Genomic DNA, 15,771 nt, shown 5'->3' on the forward strand with positions numbered 1-15,771 from the left:
CCCAGGTGCAGGACCTTGCACTGGAATGAGCAGGTATTGCTGGATCTGAGTCAGGAAAGAAACCAGAACCATTTTACCATGGGTTTTGGTACTTGGACTTTTCCACAAAATAAACATGGTGGTACACAGCATCCTACAGACGCTAAAATATCTCTGTTCTCTCAGAAGAAAATGAGGCAGAGAAAGAAATGCAAAGAGAACAGGGAGGAAGAAAACATTTTGCAAAAGATTTAGAGGTTGACAAGACAAATGCAGTTCTTTGTTGCAGGACATAGGTACATTGGGAGAGCAGTAAGCAGTTTATTTCTACAGCGAAGGTGGAAGTTATAGTGGCGTGCTAAGCAGCATGGGGGTGTTTTCTCATCCCTAACTTTGAGTATTTTCTGTAGAAAGCTTGTTTGGGTACTTCACCTGCAACAGCATTTATTTTCAGCAAGGGAAAAAGTCTTTGCCAGATCAGAGCAATATTGGTGCTTGAATTTAGCGATATTTTAGATTAGTTGTTAGTAACTATTACAGTGTGTGGGTTTTCCTCATCGGTGCGGTGAGAGCCAGCCTAGTATACTGGCTTTGCATTTTCTATTTCCACTCTGTAGTTCCAATCCATGTTTATTATATTTCTGTACTCTTTTTTGCAGACCTTCGTTAACTGGAAGGAAGCACGGTTGACTTGGAGTTTCTTCAAACAATCCTTCCTGAAACAGATTTTGACAGAGGGTGAGGCTTGATATATAGCTGTGATGGAGAAGGGCTGGTAAATGCTCTTTACAAAATTGACTTGAGAAGGATGGGTGGGTGGGCCATGTGACTTTGAGATTGTTGCCAGCAGATGTTACCAACCTAAATGAAATTTTTTAGGGTATTCTGAACTCTGTTCTGCCCTGTTTCACTTTCTCTTACTATTGGTAGCACCTGAACCAGTATTGGGAAAGATTTAGGGACTTGTTCTTAATTTTTTTAATTTTGAATTTACAGGTGAACGATATGTGATGACTTTCTTGAACGTGTTAAATTTTGGAGATCAGGGTAAGTGGGATGGTGTTGCTGGGTGCTGACACAGTTTTTATTCACTGCTCTTCGGTACGTTCTGAAAATGACTTCAAGTATTTGAAGATAACTTGAAAATCGGAGATTTCAAAGCCTTTTTGACTACATTTCAGAAGATGGTTGATAAAAGTATAGAAAAGAATTTAATTTGTGATCCTGGATTTTAATTTTATTTTTTCATTGGATCAAAACTTTCCAGTTGGATATGTGATACCATGTATCTTGTTTCTTTTTTAAAAAACAGCTTCAATAGAAGCTGATCTACTGTAGTTGTCTGTCTGCAGTTTTTGTAATTCTGTTTTCTGTCTTCCTTTTGAATCTGTGTTAGCTGTTACAGCAAGACCATCATTGTTTGTAGCATTGCAACTCAACACGGGATGATGTTCTGGGATCCATGTGCTTACAGAGTAACGTCTGGCAGTAGGTGTTCAGATGACTGAGCTAGCAGCACCTGTGGTATTCAGAGCTTGGGGAAGGAAAACAGGCTGTAGTTGTTTGCCCACTGTTAAAAGGTCCTTGGTTAGTTTGAATTACTTTTAATTGCTGGTGTTAGTATGTTTTCCCCATAAATACTGGGTATATGTGCTTGCCACTAGTAACTGTGGCTGCTTCTGATCAGTCTTCTCTGTGGAACAATTGAGCTGCCTCTCACTTGGGTCTTTCAAAGAGCAATGCGTACAAAAATGCTTGTACTCTCAAGGTGCTGAGAAACATTGGTTCCAAGGCCTCTGGAGTCAGCCAGAAGCTTATTCTATCGTTTCACTGTGAATATGTAAAGCACTTACATGTTTGCCTGACTGTGCATGCTCTCGATGGCTGTACTCTGTGTGTGTGTGTATATACACGTACCTACATACATGTGTTAGCAGATTCGGAGCAGTATCTTGCTGAGGATGGAAGTGCTGGTAAAATGTCATGTAGGATTGTTCTTCCACTTCAGTGAAAGTAAAAAGAAAGAAGAACCTCTCACTATAAATAGCCATCTTTCTCTTCTCCTGTATCAGTACATTCCCATTTCCATTCAGTGAAATTCATCAGGATCTTTTAACTTCCTCTACAGTAAGAATTTTAAACGTGGCTTGTTGCTGTTCCTAGGTTCACATCTTTGTAGCTGATGCTTCCGTCCTAGCTTTGCCATCTACGAGCAGGCCTTGTCATTTTGAGCTGTCGTTGCTGTGACTCTCAGAATTTTTAGGGAACGCTGCTTTAATGCTGCACTAAATTGCACTTGTTTTCTTTGTTCAGTGGAAATGCTAAATTAGGATTCATGTCATTGTGAAAGACTTGGAATTAAAATGCGTCTAAAAAATTACAGGTTGTTGCTATGCTTTTGGTTTTGTTTTATTTCTGTTTTTTAAAGGTGTATATGATATCGTGAATAATCTTGGTTCACTGGTGGCCAGGTTTATCTTTTTGCCTATTGAGGAGAGTTTTTACATCTTTTTTGCTAAAGTGTTGGAAAGAGGGAAGAATGTCAAGGATCACAAGCAGGTACGTTTATTTTGGATTAATTACATGTCAAATGCTTGATTTTTTTTGTTACAGACAAATTGCATCACAGGGGTGTTACTGACAGAAGTGTATGTTGAGATTTGAGTATAAAGGCTGTTAAAATTGAAAAGTTGAAGTGGAAAATAAAAATGTCGAGTGCGGCTGGACCGAAAAGAAAATAGGTAAAATGCTAATCATAGAATCATAGAATGGTTTGGGTTGGAAGGGACCTTAAAGATCATCTAGTTCCAACCCCCCTGCCATGGGCAGGGACCCCCTCCACTAGAACAGGTTGCTCCGAGCCATATTGAAGACATCCAGGGATGGGTCATCCACAGCTTCTCTGGGCAACCTGTCCCAATGCCTCCCCACCCTTCCCGTGAAGAATTTCTTCCTGATATCTCATCTATACCTCCCCACTTTCAGTTTAAACCCGTTACCCCTTGTCCTGTCACTACAGGCCCTTGTAAAAAGTCCTCTCCCAGCACGCTTGTAGGCCCCCTTCAGATACTGGAAAGCTGCAATGAGGTCTCCTTGGAGCCTCCTCTTCTCCAGGCTGAACAAGCCCAGTTCTTGCAGCCTTTCATCATAGGAGAGGTGAATGAATGAAATAGAGATTAAGGTATTCAGCGGCATAATACTGCCTGGTGTTACAACTGAAGTAAACATCATCTGCTTCAAACAGTGTGATGTAAACCCCACTGTACTGTGTATTTCCAGAGAGACTCGGGCAATTATTTAAATCATGAAAGCATGCTGTATCTATCAAATACATACTGTTAATTATTAAACAAATAAATAGATGTTACATATTAAACAGTAATGGTTCCAAAGAATCCGGTTTTGGGAAGAAAATAATTGCATTTTTCCTGAGCTTTTGTGTGTGAAGTATCAATGGTTAAATGACCAAGGGCTTTGTACCAGAGTAATATTCATGTGTGCTACAGGTAAGAAATTTTTGATCGGTAATGAATGTCAGCCTGGGCTTTTGTCTGACACTGTGACACCTTTTTGCAGCAGTCCTGCTACTTGCACATCAGCACAGAGTTAAACAAACCCCGTTCTTCAGGTCTTTGCTGGGCTAAGAAAGGTGTATGGATATGTATATTTCATGTATAGTGTACCTGATGTGTATAGCTGGCAAAACAATTACGAGTTTTCCCTCTACATAGTGAAATTATGTTATAAGAATGACAAGAATGCTTCTTGCAATAAGGTAGGAGAACTGACAAGTTAATTGTTCTGGTGTGGCAAATCCTGTAATCTCACGCTGCAATAAAAATCTGACCCTCCCGCTGACTCTAACTGTGGCCTTGGGCAGATGCCGTGCTCTTCTTCGCCGTTTACTGACTGCTGAGCAGGTGGAAGTGCTGTTTGCACCCTTCCTTTAGCAGACACGTTCATGGCTAACGCTCGTGTAGAACTTGTGATGTGCAAATCCTAGATGGACATAGTAAATACATAAAAATCAGTGGAAGTTAAGGCTGTGTTCATGGATAATTCAGTAGCAAAAGGTGTTTCACACCTATTTACACTGTGCAAAGTGATTTTTTTTTTCTGTGTGAAGTAGCTTTTCTATATGAAAATAACTATTATATTGATTCTGATGTGAGTAATTGACCACATTTGTTTTTCAGGATGATGTCGCTATGGCTGCAAATGTATTAGAATTGCTGTTGAAACTTGTACTTCTGATTGGCCTTACCATCACAGTTTTTGGCTATGCCTATTCTCAGCTGGCGCTGGATATTTATGGAGGCTCAATGCTTAGTTCTGGAACAGGTAAAGATTTATAAAGCTGGCAAAGAAGCCATTCTTTAAAAGGAAAAACTGCAGCTATTAGGAGTTCTTGGGTAAATCAGCAGATTAATTTTTTTTTTTCTGTAAAACCCCTCTTGAAATAGGTGACTTGACTTGTCTGAATCCAGAACTCAGCCTTCGTATAATAGCACCTTTGATACACAGAACACTTTAAAGGATGGTTTGGTGTCTCTGTGATGTAAAATTGCTGACTCTGTTTAAAACAAGAATAACCCCTCCCCTGAAAACCCATACAACAAACTGGAAACCAAGAATCCATAGTTTTAGCATAGAAACAATAATACCTGGTTTTTATATGGCTAAACCATATAATGGTAACGATCTTGCTATAGTTGTACATATTGAGGGGTAAGTTTTCCAAATCTGTTTGCAGAACCAGTCAAGGGATTTGTAGGTCACCTCTGATTTTCAGGAGAGAAAATAGAGGTTCATTTAATACCTTCTTGAAACAAACACAGAAACTGTAGACTGGCATTTTCTAGGGTCTTCCACTGGTTGGTTAGTTGACCTGCATTAGCTCCTGGTAGAAAAAAACATCTACAGCTGAGCCCCATGTAATGACTCTTCCTAGCTGATCTGTCTGGGGTGTAGGTCTAGCGGCTCCTCAAAGTGTTTTTGTTCCATTTCTGTCTGGAAATTTTACCCATGTGCCATCGGAGGAGAGTTCTAGCTTGCGTTTTCCATTTCACATCTGTTATAACTAAGAGAAAGGCACAGGGAAGTTGAAAGCACCTGACGATATATTGTGTTGAAGACAGTTGCTCCTGTCGGAGTTATGCACATTCAGACCATAAGTGTGGAATATTCCTTATTGGATATTAAAATAAATTGCATTTACCTTGTTCAGTGTTAAGATCATTTGATATATTCCAATCCCATGGGCTCGTTCTGTTTCCTGATGTTAAGCATTTAGATACTTTGGCTTCAGACCCTTGCACGTTACTTTGAAGCTGGTGCTTGATTTATGTAGTAATTTTAAGGAAAACCCTGTGTCTGCACAAGCAAGAAAAATGTTAGTAACTCTTGCATGTTGTTTTGAGTTATCTTGCTCCTGGTTCTGTCAGATTTATTTCTAATTTTGAAAGTAATGTTATGAAAGATTGTCATTCCGGACCCCAGCAGCCAACTTTTTTTTTTTTTTTTTTTTAAAATGAAAAAAGTCCCTCCCTCTTCAAGAACGGGTGTCTGGGATTAACATTTTCGACATGCTGACTTGCCTGGAAAGGACTGTGTTTAGGAATATGGATACAAGTCAAGTGACTCAGAAGTAATTTACTTTTTTCCCTAACGATGATGGTGTGAAAATGAAATGCTGATCATGTGTACTGACTTATGTGACCAGATATTTGTAGTTAAATTAATTTGGATAATTTTTGTTCCCCAGGTGCTCTCTAGTGTAATGTTTTTAGGCATACTTGAGAAGAAAGTCTTCAGCTCCGCCCCAGGTCTTTTTCCCAGTGTTCTAAATTCTGAGGGGCAAGGAAAAGATTAAGGTCTGAATGGTGAATTTTGAAGTCATGTATAAATTATCTCTGACCCATAAAATTCTGAACATAGTTTTTTATCTAGCACAGTTTTGAATATTCTGAATAGCCTGTCTGTTTTTCTTACAGTTGTGTTCAAAATTAAATATTTTATTGATTTTTATAGTACCTGATAATGACTATTTGTTTAATTTCCACAGGTTTCTGTACAATAGAAGATTTGGGTTATGATAAATGTTTTTATTTGGGAAATCTCTTTGAATAATATACTTCTTTTAATCTATATCTTTTTCTGTTACTGTAATAACTGCTATTCTTGGGTGTTTGGGGGTTTATTTTTCTGTTTATTCTGCCTTGTTTATTTGTGTTCATGTCAAGGTATCTTGACAAGAATCTTACTCAAATGGACTTAAGTTTCCATTATTAGTGGTAGCTTTCCAACTTTTATCTCTGAGTGTAAAAACAATGCAGTTTTCTAAAAGAAATCATCATCTGCTTATCATTCTCATGTGTTTTTTAGGTCCAGCTCTGCTCCGATGTTACTCTTTATATGTCCTATTTCTTGCCATCAATGGAGTAACGGAATGTTTTACCTTCGCCTTGATGTGCAAAGAGGAGGTAGACAGGTAGGAAATGGTGTCCCCAGAATATTCGTCTAATTAATCTGCGTATGCTTAGCTTGGAGCTCAGCTGTAAACCCAACATTTTTTCTGTGTGGATAGGTGCCTGGAAATGCTTTTTTCCCAGGGAGCAAATTTCTTTCTGCAGTTACTTTAAGAACTGTTCCTTGTCTCCAGAGCCAGGTGCAGCGGATGGACAAACAAACGTGGGCTACCTTTGGGTAGTTTTAGATGCTTGTTGATAATCACTGATCTTAAAAATTGATTTGTAATGACCTTGTAGAGAGATTGGTGCATTTGAAATCAGCATGAAATTATCCTGCCCCACTGAAAACCAGCTCCTTATTTAGCTGTCTGCATGTACATTTAGATGTAGAAGCTTTAGCAACTGTTGAAATGTTTGGGTAAAAAGGTCAAAAATTAAGGAACAAGATTGTTAAATTAGCTTTCAGCATATCACTAACTGGAAAAGTGATTTAAATGCGAAGTCTTGTTTTCTATAAGTATGCGCTTGAAGTTGCAGTTTTTAAGACAGCCTGTCACTTAAGTCATTAAAATTCGGCAGCTGTCAGGGTTTTTCAGGCACAGTTACTGTGTATTAGGTTCTGTGTGTCAGTAGATTTCAGCGTGTCTGTGTACAGTACTGTATGTCAGGTACGCTTCAAACCGTGGGTGTGAATTCAGTGGTTTATCTGCTTGAAGTGGGAAGCAGTACTAGATGGCTTCCTGGGATCCCCTCCAGCCTGGATTATTTCTTGATCCTGTGTTCACCCTGGGCTATTGTCTTTGAAGCTGGGTTGCTTTCCCAGTGCTACTACCATCAAGCTTTTTTCACTTCCGTAGCAGCTGTCCCTTATAAAGCCTTCCCCAATTAGTTTCCATGAGGTCTACTTCCCACAGTCAAAGCATTATGTTTTAGATTTAACAAGGGTGGCTTTCATGACCCCTTTAAAGGGTGAACTTGTTTTCAAAGCTACTGTTTGGAGCAGAAACTGAATAAAGCATCATGTTGTTGAGCATAATTTTTCTTTAATACATATCTGAAATAAAATGAGAAAAATATCCCCAAGTTTTACGTTACTCATCATTGTTACTAGTTTGACTTTGAAATGAGCATATAGCTGATTTAATGAAACAGAATTTCTTTCACATAATGTAGTTCTTGGTTTAATTTGATATATTTTCCATTCTTTCAAAGATTTTCTTTTTATTAACATCTTGGTTCTCAAATTTATCATCTACTAGAATGTTGTAAGAGAATTTCTGTTCCTCATTTTAGAAAATAAATTGTGATATGTGCTCAAAGACAAAGTTAGTAAATAAGTAGTGTAGCTGTATACATTGCTAACTTGTTTCATTTTTTCCCTAGGTACAACTTTGTTATGCTGGCCCTGTCCTTCACATTTCTGTGCATCTCTTATTTCTTGACCTACTGGCATGGCAGCGTAGGCTTTATCCTTGCCAACTGCTTCAACATGGGCATTCGGATAGCTCACAGCATCCACTATATCTATGACTACTTCAGAGAAAGCCCTTACAGGCCTTTGGCGGGCCTGCTTCCCTCACCGTTTTTGGTACTCGTTTATATCCTAAGTGGAACAATCACTGGTTTCTCAGAGGTAAGCATCTTCCTCAGATTTTGCTTTCCCTGTGAAAGCTGGTGTCAAATGACTTTTGTGTCCACAAGCAAAGAAGTACCATGAGCAAAAAAGGCTTCTGAGGGTGGGCTGGAAGGCTTCCATCACAGGCAAGGAAAGAGACGTCATGAAGAGATTTTTATCGTTGGTGGAGTTCTCTCTGCCACCTGTAGCAGGTGTATCTGACAAGTAAAATAAAATTTAACACATTTCTGCTGTCTGTAGATAAATCTGGATCCTTAGTTCTTAATAATAATTGGAACTTTGCAGTAGCGCACAAAAACTGTTACTAAAGATTCTGTAATAAAAAAGCGATAAGGGAAAAAGAACCAAAACAAGAAACAGAAATTGCCAAGAGCACATTTACCACATTTATTCAGACTACAAGATGGCAATTGTGCAGACTAATTATTATGGAGATGGTAGCATTTCAGTGTACAAAAATTTGACAGACTGAAAATCCATTATGCCTTAGAAAGGAGAGCTTTATGTTTTGGAATGGCAGGTTTCCAGTGGGGTTTTGTTAGAAAATAGCCTAACACGTTGTTGCAAATTAGCAGACTTGTGTGATAGCACCAGTAGAGTTTTCCTAATACCTCGATTAACGTGTTTCTGCATGCCGGCTAATAGTCACCTCCACGTTTACCGGGTATCTACTGAGTGCTTGCTTTTGCTGACAGAATTTTCTTAAGAAAGCAAGTGTCGTGACTACGAAAAGTTTACTGTAGGATCAGTGCATGTGGCAAAACCGTGCTCAGCTTGATGGTGGCATTAGCATGCTCTGGAGAGGTGTGGACCTTATTTTTTTTATTGAGACAGCGAGTGTACTTTGTGCTGACTACTTTTCCCGTGCTTGCCTGTTTCCTTTGTCGTAGGTATTGTTCTGCTGCGATAAGGGCTGGATGGCAAGGCTGATTCACATCAGCGTGGGGGCTCTCTGCTTTGCAGCAACCATCGCTACTATGTTCTGCACAGAGACCAAGCTGCTCCACTTTGTCAGAAGCCAGTTCCTCTCCCGGTACATGAAGAAAGGAACATGAGATGTTCGTGTGGCAGAACTGTTCTCATACATGTTTGCAGTAAAGGGCTGTATTTTTTTGTGTAAGATATGTATGGAAGAAGGTTTCCACATGTGTGTGTTGGAAGCGTGGATGTTGGAGTGGCAGTGTAAAAGGTTGCCAGCTGAATAATACTTTTGTCCTCTAAACTGGTCAGTACAGTGAAAGAGAGCTGAGTAATTTTCTTTTTATGCACCATTCTTTTCTAAACTCTTCTTCAAATAACCTCTTTGGTAATGAACGAAGATCTAAGATAGCCTTTCTGACATAACCTTGTTGACAGACTTCATGTGGAGCGCTCCCATTCTTGCCAGTGGCGAGCACATGTATGAGGACATCACGTGGCTTGTATGTAATCAAGAATGCGCTTATTTGGCATGGTGGGCTGCTTGACTGGTGAGAAAATAAATGGTCTGGCAAAACCAAAACCCACAAAAGAAAAGCAAAGCTGAAGGTAACACAGAGCGAGGACCAGTACCAAGGTAACTGTCACTGGAATTGAACATAATGTGATGCAGAGATTGAGTTGTCGGTGTTTTCGAGTGTAAAACGGTGAACAAAAAGTTCTGACGTTTGCAAGTAAATGAATAGAATACACAGCATGTGTCCATGCTAGCTGTGTAAGGTTATTTCATTCAGCATATCGTTCCTTTATGAGGGTATTGATTAACTTGTCAAAAATACTCCGAAGGCTTGGCTAAAAGAGAAGGGTTTGAGCAGTGTTTTACAGAAGGCGTTACGTACAGTCATGCTGACGCTGAAGTTCCAGACGGTTGGTTGATCATATAACTTCTTACTTTCATTCCATTGTTTTTATCTGAGATTTTAAACACCAGCACAAACAAATTTTTGTCAATAAAAATGATTTTATCTTATGTGTGAAATTGAATGTTGCATATGTGTAATAATATTTCTTTCAAGGATTTATGCATATTGAAGCATTTTCTGTCCAATAATGAGAGTTTCCTTTTTGTTACAACCAGTTTTCCTCATGTCTTATTCCTTTACATGTTCAATCTTAACCTTTGTATTGATTTTTTTAAATTGTTGACAATTTGGAGATTCTGAAGCTCTAGAATTAGACATTGGGCTGCTGTTGTAGGTTTACTGATGGTACATTTTATTGCTGGTCCAAGATCTGAATTTGGCAGTTTTGGAATGTACAAGTGGCAGGTTTATAGTCACCAGTGCTGCCTTTGCAGTGGTTGCATGGACCAAAAAACACCAAGCAATGAAAAACGTGTGCTTAGACATGTACAGTCAAAAGCTTTGAGTTTGATGTAGCAACTCTGCAGATCCTCAGAGCACTTAGAGTCATACTTCACTGAACTGGCGCTGTGGAGTTCATCGTGGTAACTGTAGTTCACAGTGTGAAGTGCTTTCTGCTGTCAGTGTCTTTCGTACTCTTAGAGACATTTTCTAACCTTTGGTATTGGAGACTCCAGCCATAGATACTTTATATGAGAATTTGGTGATTGAAAAAAATTATCACAGAGAAGTCAAAATGTGATAGTGGGAGAGAAAGGTGCACTTCCTCAGCTAGCGACCGTGTCTCCGTTGCCTGGCTGAAAGGTAGTAGATAGATGCTTGGGGATTCTTCCACAGTTGTTAGGAAATCTGTCACAATAAAACAAACTCCATGTTATTCTGTCCTGTTAAGTCAATTTGGTAGTTCTTTTGTCTTGCAGCTGTTTTTTTTCCTTGTTTCTATCAGGTATGGAGTTTATGAAGCACAGCTCCATATATTCCAGAGGGTTGAAACTTCTTTATTATAAATTGGTAATGCATATGGTTTATTTTCCTTTACTTGGTCATAATTAAAAAAACCAAGACAGTTGAATTTATGAACTCTGTCCGTACAGTGAATTTTAGTAGCCACATGGAATGAAAAATTTAGTATAGCCCTGCACTTACAGTGCTTTGGAGACAAGACCTTTTTGTACAACATGAGCCTGAAGCAGTGCTGCCTTGTCTAGTCTTACGATGCCAGCTGTACAGTGGTATTACTTCTGCTAGTGTTGTCATAAATAGGGTGATGTGAGACCTCGTTGTTCAGATAGTGAGCTGTTTTAGTCTCGTAAATCTTTTAACATAAATGATGTGTATGCATTTGAAGAGAAGTTACATTTTTAAACTGATTAGTTTGATTTTGTATTGGAAAGGCTTATAAATGTCTCTTGCATCTCCCTAAGTGAAAACGCAATTTCATGTGATTCAGGAAGACAAGGTGGCTTAATCATTGCTCATTTGCAAATTAAGGATACATTTCTCTTTTGAGCTTGATTGGTAAGCAGTTCAGTGGTGGTTGGCTCGGTTTTGTTTTTTTCAAAAAATATATATAACGTGGCAGGAAACTGCAAGGAGGGACAGGAAGTGCAGACCTATGAAGCTGTCGCCTGGTTTCTTATTTATCTGTGTGATCCTTAATGTGAAAGCTGTTAATTGCTTTATTTATAAAGAAGTAAACTCTGTCAAACTTGGGGACAAAGTTGAGATTGAACTTGTCCAAGTTGCCCTTTTGTTTACCATTCTGCCAGGCTGTCAAAGGCACAAGGGGATGCTTCTCTGTAAATCTAATTAAGCTGTTTTGCAGTGTTCTTCTTCAATCCTTTAGTTGAAGCCAAAGGAGAATAAAACTGTCGTCTTTGTAGAAAAAATTAAGATTTCATACATAGTGATGTGTTTGGTTTTTTTTTTTTTAAATAGTTGGGTGAATGACATTCAAACAGCTGTAAGATTTAATGGTTATGTAATAGGGTAACACCAAATTAACTTTTTTCCTTACATTTTGGTTTTGTCTTCCAGTTGAAGGTTATTGGAGTGCTGTTTGTATTTTTGGTACAGTTGATGCTTAAATTCAGTTGGATTTTCTGTGTATAAATTGATGTATCAACTTAGAAACCTAGACACTGTTTCCTGACACACATACTGAGAAAAGTTACTGCTGGGGTTTTGTAGGAAGTGGCATCGTTATAGTCACCGTTTTTCTTCTTTGCTTTTTCGAAAGGTATGTTTGTAGGGATGGGAATGACCAGGTTTCTTTGCTTCTTAACAATGTTGCACTAAAAACTGTTTAAGTGGCTGGGAGCAGATTTATTAGCTGAATTAGGCTGCAACTGGCAATACGAGTGTCAGGTACCAACCAACTGTTCAACTGTTTGTTCCGTTCTACTACTGTAAATATTTCACTTGTACGTGTAGAAGTAGGGGGAAGACTGCTTGTGTGCCTTTTTTTTAAGAAATAAGGAGTTAAAGCTTTTTACTTTAATCTGCTTTACTGAGCATGGGAAGCAATAGATAGAAGCTTGAGTGTTGACCGCAGTTTAGCACCCGAAAGAGGTGTTGACTTGTTAGTTGGTATGAAGGGTTGCCAGAGTGTGGGTACCTGGAGGTCAGCCTGTCCTAATTTGCTGGCCTCTGGATAGTGCTTAAAGCTAAACCTTGAAATTCTTTGTGTGGATTTTGTATTTCTTCCTGTTTGAATGTGATGCTTTTTTTTTTAAGGTTTAATTACCCTTATTTTAAAGATAATACTGAAGCGAGAGGTTCTGAGGCTTTTTGAACCGCGTTATTGCATCAGTAGTTCTGCTGAGGTGTAATGATTTTGTTCGGCAGAAAATCTGTAACTCGTTTGCTGGTAGCACTGTGTAAACGCAGTTCGTTTGCACTGGATGCTGGAAGTGCACTTTGAAGCTCTCCACGTCTGAGGTACAGCTGGGCCGTGGAAGCCGAGCGCGAGGCATGCTCAGAAGCGTCGGCAGCTGGGGATCTGAACAAAACAGCGGCAGGAAGTGCTCGTCTCTGCTGCGTGTTGGATTGATTCCACAAAAAGATGTTTGTTCTCCAGTTTATGGATCTGAACAGTGGTTTATGCACTACCTCGCTGCGGCCTGGAAGGAGGGATGTACCCTTTTTGGCTGGGATGCCTGTAACCGCACGCTGCTGTAGCGAGCTTCAGTCACGGAATGTGATGGGTGTGCGCTTCCGTGTGCAGCTAAGGAGGGACAGCTGGGTTTCCTGTTGTAATGTAGGGAGAGGTTGAACAACTCTGTTTTTTGTGTCGCCAGGGCACCTGTTCAGTTGTGGTAAGCAAGTGCCTGGCAGAGCTGTGGGTGTGGACTGGGAGCTGGGTTTTGTGCCCTGTGGGTACATCTGTGTTCAGCATCCCTTACTCCCAGCTCTGTGCCATCTCGCTGAACTGAGCAAGCAGTAATGGAACCAGGACAGAGGTGTTATGTCTGTCCCACTTTATGAAGACTGAAATAATTAAAGCTGTGTCAAGAAGAAAAATGTGATAGCAGTCCTTAATATGAGTAGTTCTAATGAGCTAGTAAACAAGAATCATGTTTTGTTGTTGTGATACACTTTGGAGAGAGAGCTTCAAAAAGTGAAGAACGTAAGAGCTTGGGAGAAGACTGTAGAGTTTTTCCCATAACTTCCTTAAATGTGGGAATATTTCTGACTCCTGCACTGTTGGGCAGCTGTTACGGCCTGCTTGGAAGTCCTGACAGCAAGGAGAGGGGCAAATTCAGGTTACAGAGAAAATTTAATTGTGGCTTCTTTTCAGTTCAGGATGCTTGACTTGGCAATACCAATGTTTTCCTAATGGAATGTTTTTTGGGGAATAATATTATAAAACAAGTACTATAAAGTGCACACGTGTGCCTTCTCTTAATCATGTAATGATTTTGAGCGGTCTCTTGACAGGGTGGGGAGATGTTCCAGTACGAGGAACAGAAGTGTGGCTGAGTGTGGTGTATGTGCAAGGAGCGTGGTGTCCCTCTGAGGAAAAGTCTTTAGTCTTTGAGTTACAAACTGCTTGTCATTCTGATTTTCTGGTCAAGTAGGCTTTAATTTATTCATGCATTGAAAGAGAGGCAATAGTGTGTGATAACATTCTTTAACAGTCCTCCCATTTGGGGTTGAGTGCATGTTAACCTGTGGAAACTGTGGGGTTTTCTGTGGTTCCTTCAGAATTCCACTGATGTTTTTAGTATTCCTTTCTCCCCTTGGATGACACTGTTACTCAGTAGCCTTACACATGTTCCTTGGGGACCCCTGCTGAAGCGGGGGGCTAGGAACAGGGAAGTGCCAGGGCTCCACTCAAGTCCTGCTTAGCACAGAAAGGTCGGATGAAGGCTGGGTGGGACCTCCCCTTCTCCGTAGGGGGTAGGTGTCATGACCCATGGATGGCGTCTCAGTCTCATGCTGCACATCTGTGAGCACCTTGGCTCAAATTTGTAAGGAAAAGGTGTGAGAGCTGTGATAAAGTCTGTAGTAAAGCCATGCAGGACAAGAAAGCTAGGATTGTTTTCTTGGGAGAGCTGCTCAAGGTTTCAGGAGGAAAAAACCCTACAGGTGTATATTCCTGAATGTAAACACAGAATTGGAAAGTGATCCCTTTCAGGGAGCTGCAAAGATTCCCTGATGAACTGTCTGCTGGGAGATGTGCTGTTTTTGCTGAATGTCATGAGTGTACTGTGGTTGGTAACTTCTTACGTTCCACTGGTTTTGTGTGTCGAAACCAATACATGATTTATCCTTTTCAAGTTTAATGCATCTTACCTGTTTAGCCTGTTTGCAGTTGCCAAAATTTCCCTGAATGGAACGACTTGGAGGATTGCAAACTGAGGGAGAGTGCAGGTGAACTAGGGCTGTTGGCACAAATGCCAAAGACACTGAGACAAGCAAAGCAGAATAACAAAAACTGAAAACAAATACGGAGTATACAGATCTGGTAGCTGGGCAGTGAAGTAAATCATTAGGATCATAGAATCATAGGATCCTACCAGGGCTGACTGTTCATCACATGGGAAGAAGAGGGAAAAGCTTTAATTTCAGTGATTTAATCAATTTCAGTTAAAGCTTTGAAAGAGTGAATAGAAAATGTAGTAACTTAATATCCATTGTGTACCCATTAATAGTCATTATGGTTTATTTTACAGGATGGTGCTACCAGCATTGTTGGCTTGAAGAGAAATAGCTCAGTGTAGTGATGATGATGTTGCTTAAAGGGACGTTACTAAAATCAAGTGTGTAACTATAGAAGGACTAATGAAGCAGAAGGGAAAAGGTTTGAAAGAGAAGAACACTAAATACTGACAGTACTTTAACAAGGAGTTCAGAGACTTGAGGGATTTAACATGTATATGAAGGAAAAGTTACTAATGAACTAGTACCATCTGGGACAGAAATAACATTGAAGGATGATTGTACGGGTAAGTATTAGAGGAGGCTTGGGTGTGTCTGGCAACCAAAGCTTGCTCTCTCCCTCCCCTTTTGTGTGTATCTTCAAATGTAAATGGCAATTTCAGCTGATAAATGTTATGGCTATTGATAAAATTGACCATAAAACTAATACCTGTTCTTAGAATAAAGGAAAGAATGGCAGCTACACCTGCAGTCTAGTAACAATGTCAGGCTAACTTCATCAAATTAAGAAGTAATACCAATAGTAATACTCTAATTTTTCTTATGTGATAACATAGTATTTTTCTGTCATTAGAAATGACAGGCAACAGCAGTGGTGTATGAACTTGCTGTTAAAAAATGTCACTGCCGTGGAATATTGGCCAAACACCTTCCTTGGCTACAAACAAGCTTGGGGGGGGGG

The 15,771-nt window shown here is 39.7% G+C and overlaps 1 protein-coding gene across 1 annotated transcript; it reads left to right on the forward strand.

The window, feature by feature from the left end:
* Nucleotides 1–638: 638 nt before the first annotated feature.
* On the forward strand, nucleotides 639–9,140 carry RFT1 (RFT1 homolog (S. cerevisiae); the record flags this gene model as incomplete). The annotated part of the gene is made up of 7 exons (XM_010149249.1): nucleotides 639–717; nucleotides 976–1,026; nucleotides 2,408–2,538; nucleotides 4,176–4,320; nucleotides 6,364–6,469; nucleotides 7,833–8,082; nucleotides 8,976–9,140. Coding segments are annotated over 7 exons (927 nt in total), but the record flags the coding sequence as incomplete, so codon positions are not given.
* Nucleotides 9,141–15,771: the final 6,631 nt, after the last annotated feature.

The sequence above is a fragment of the Eurypyga helias genome, unplaced genomic scaffold (genome assembly GCF_000690775.1).
Source record: "Eurypyga helias isolate BGI_N326 unplaced genomic scaffold, ASM69077v1 scaffold4793, whole genome shotgun sequence".
NCBI lineage: Eukaryota > Metazoa > Chordata > Aves > Eurypygiformes > Eurypygidae > Eurypyga > Eurypyga helias.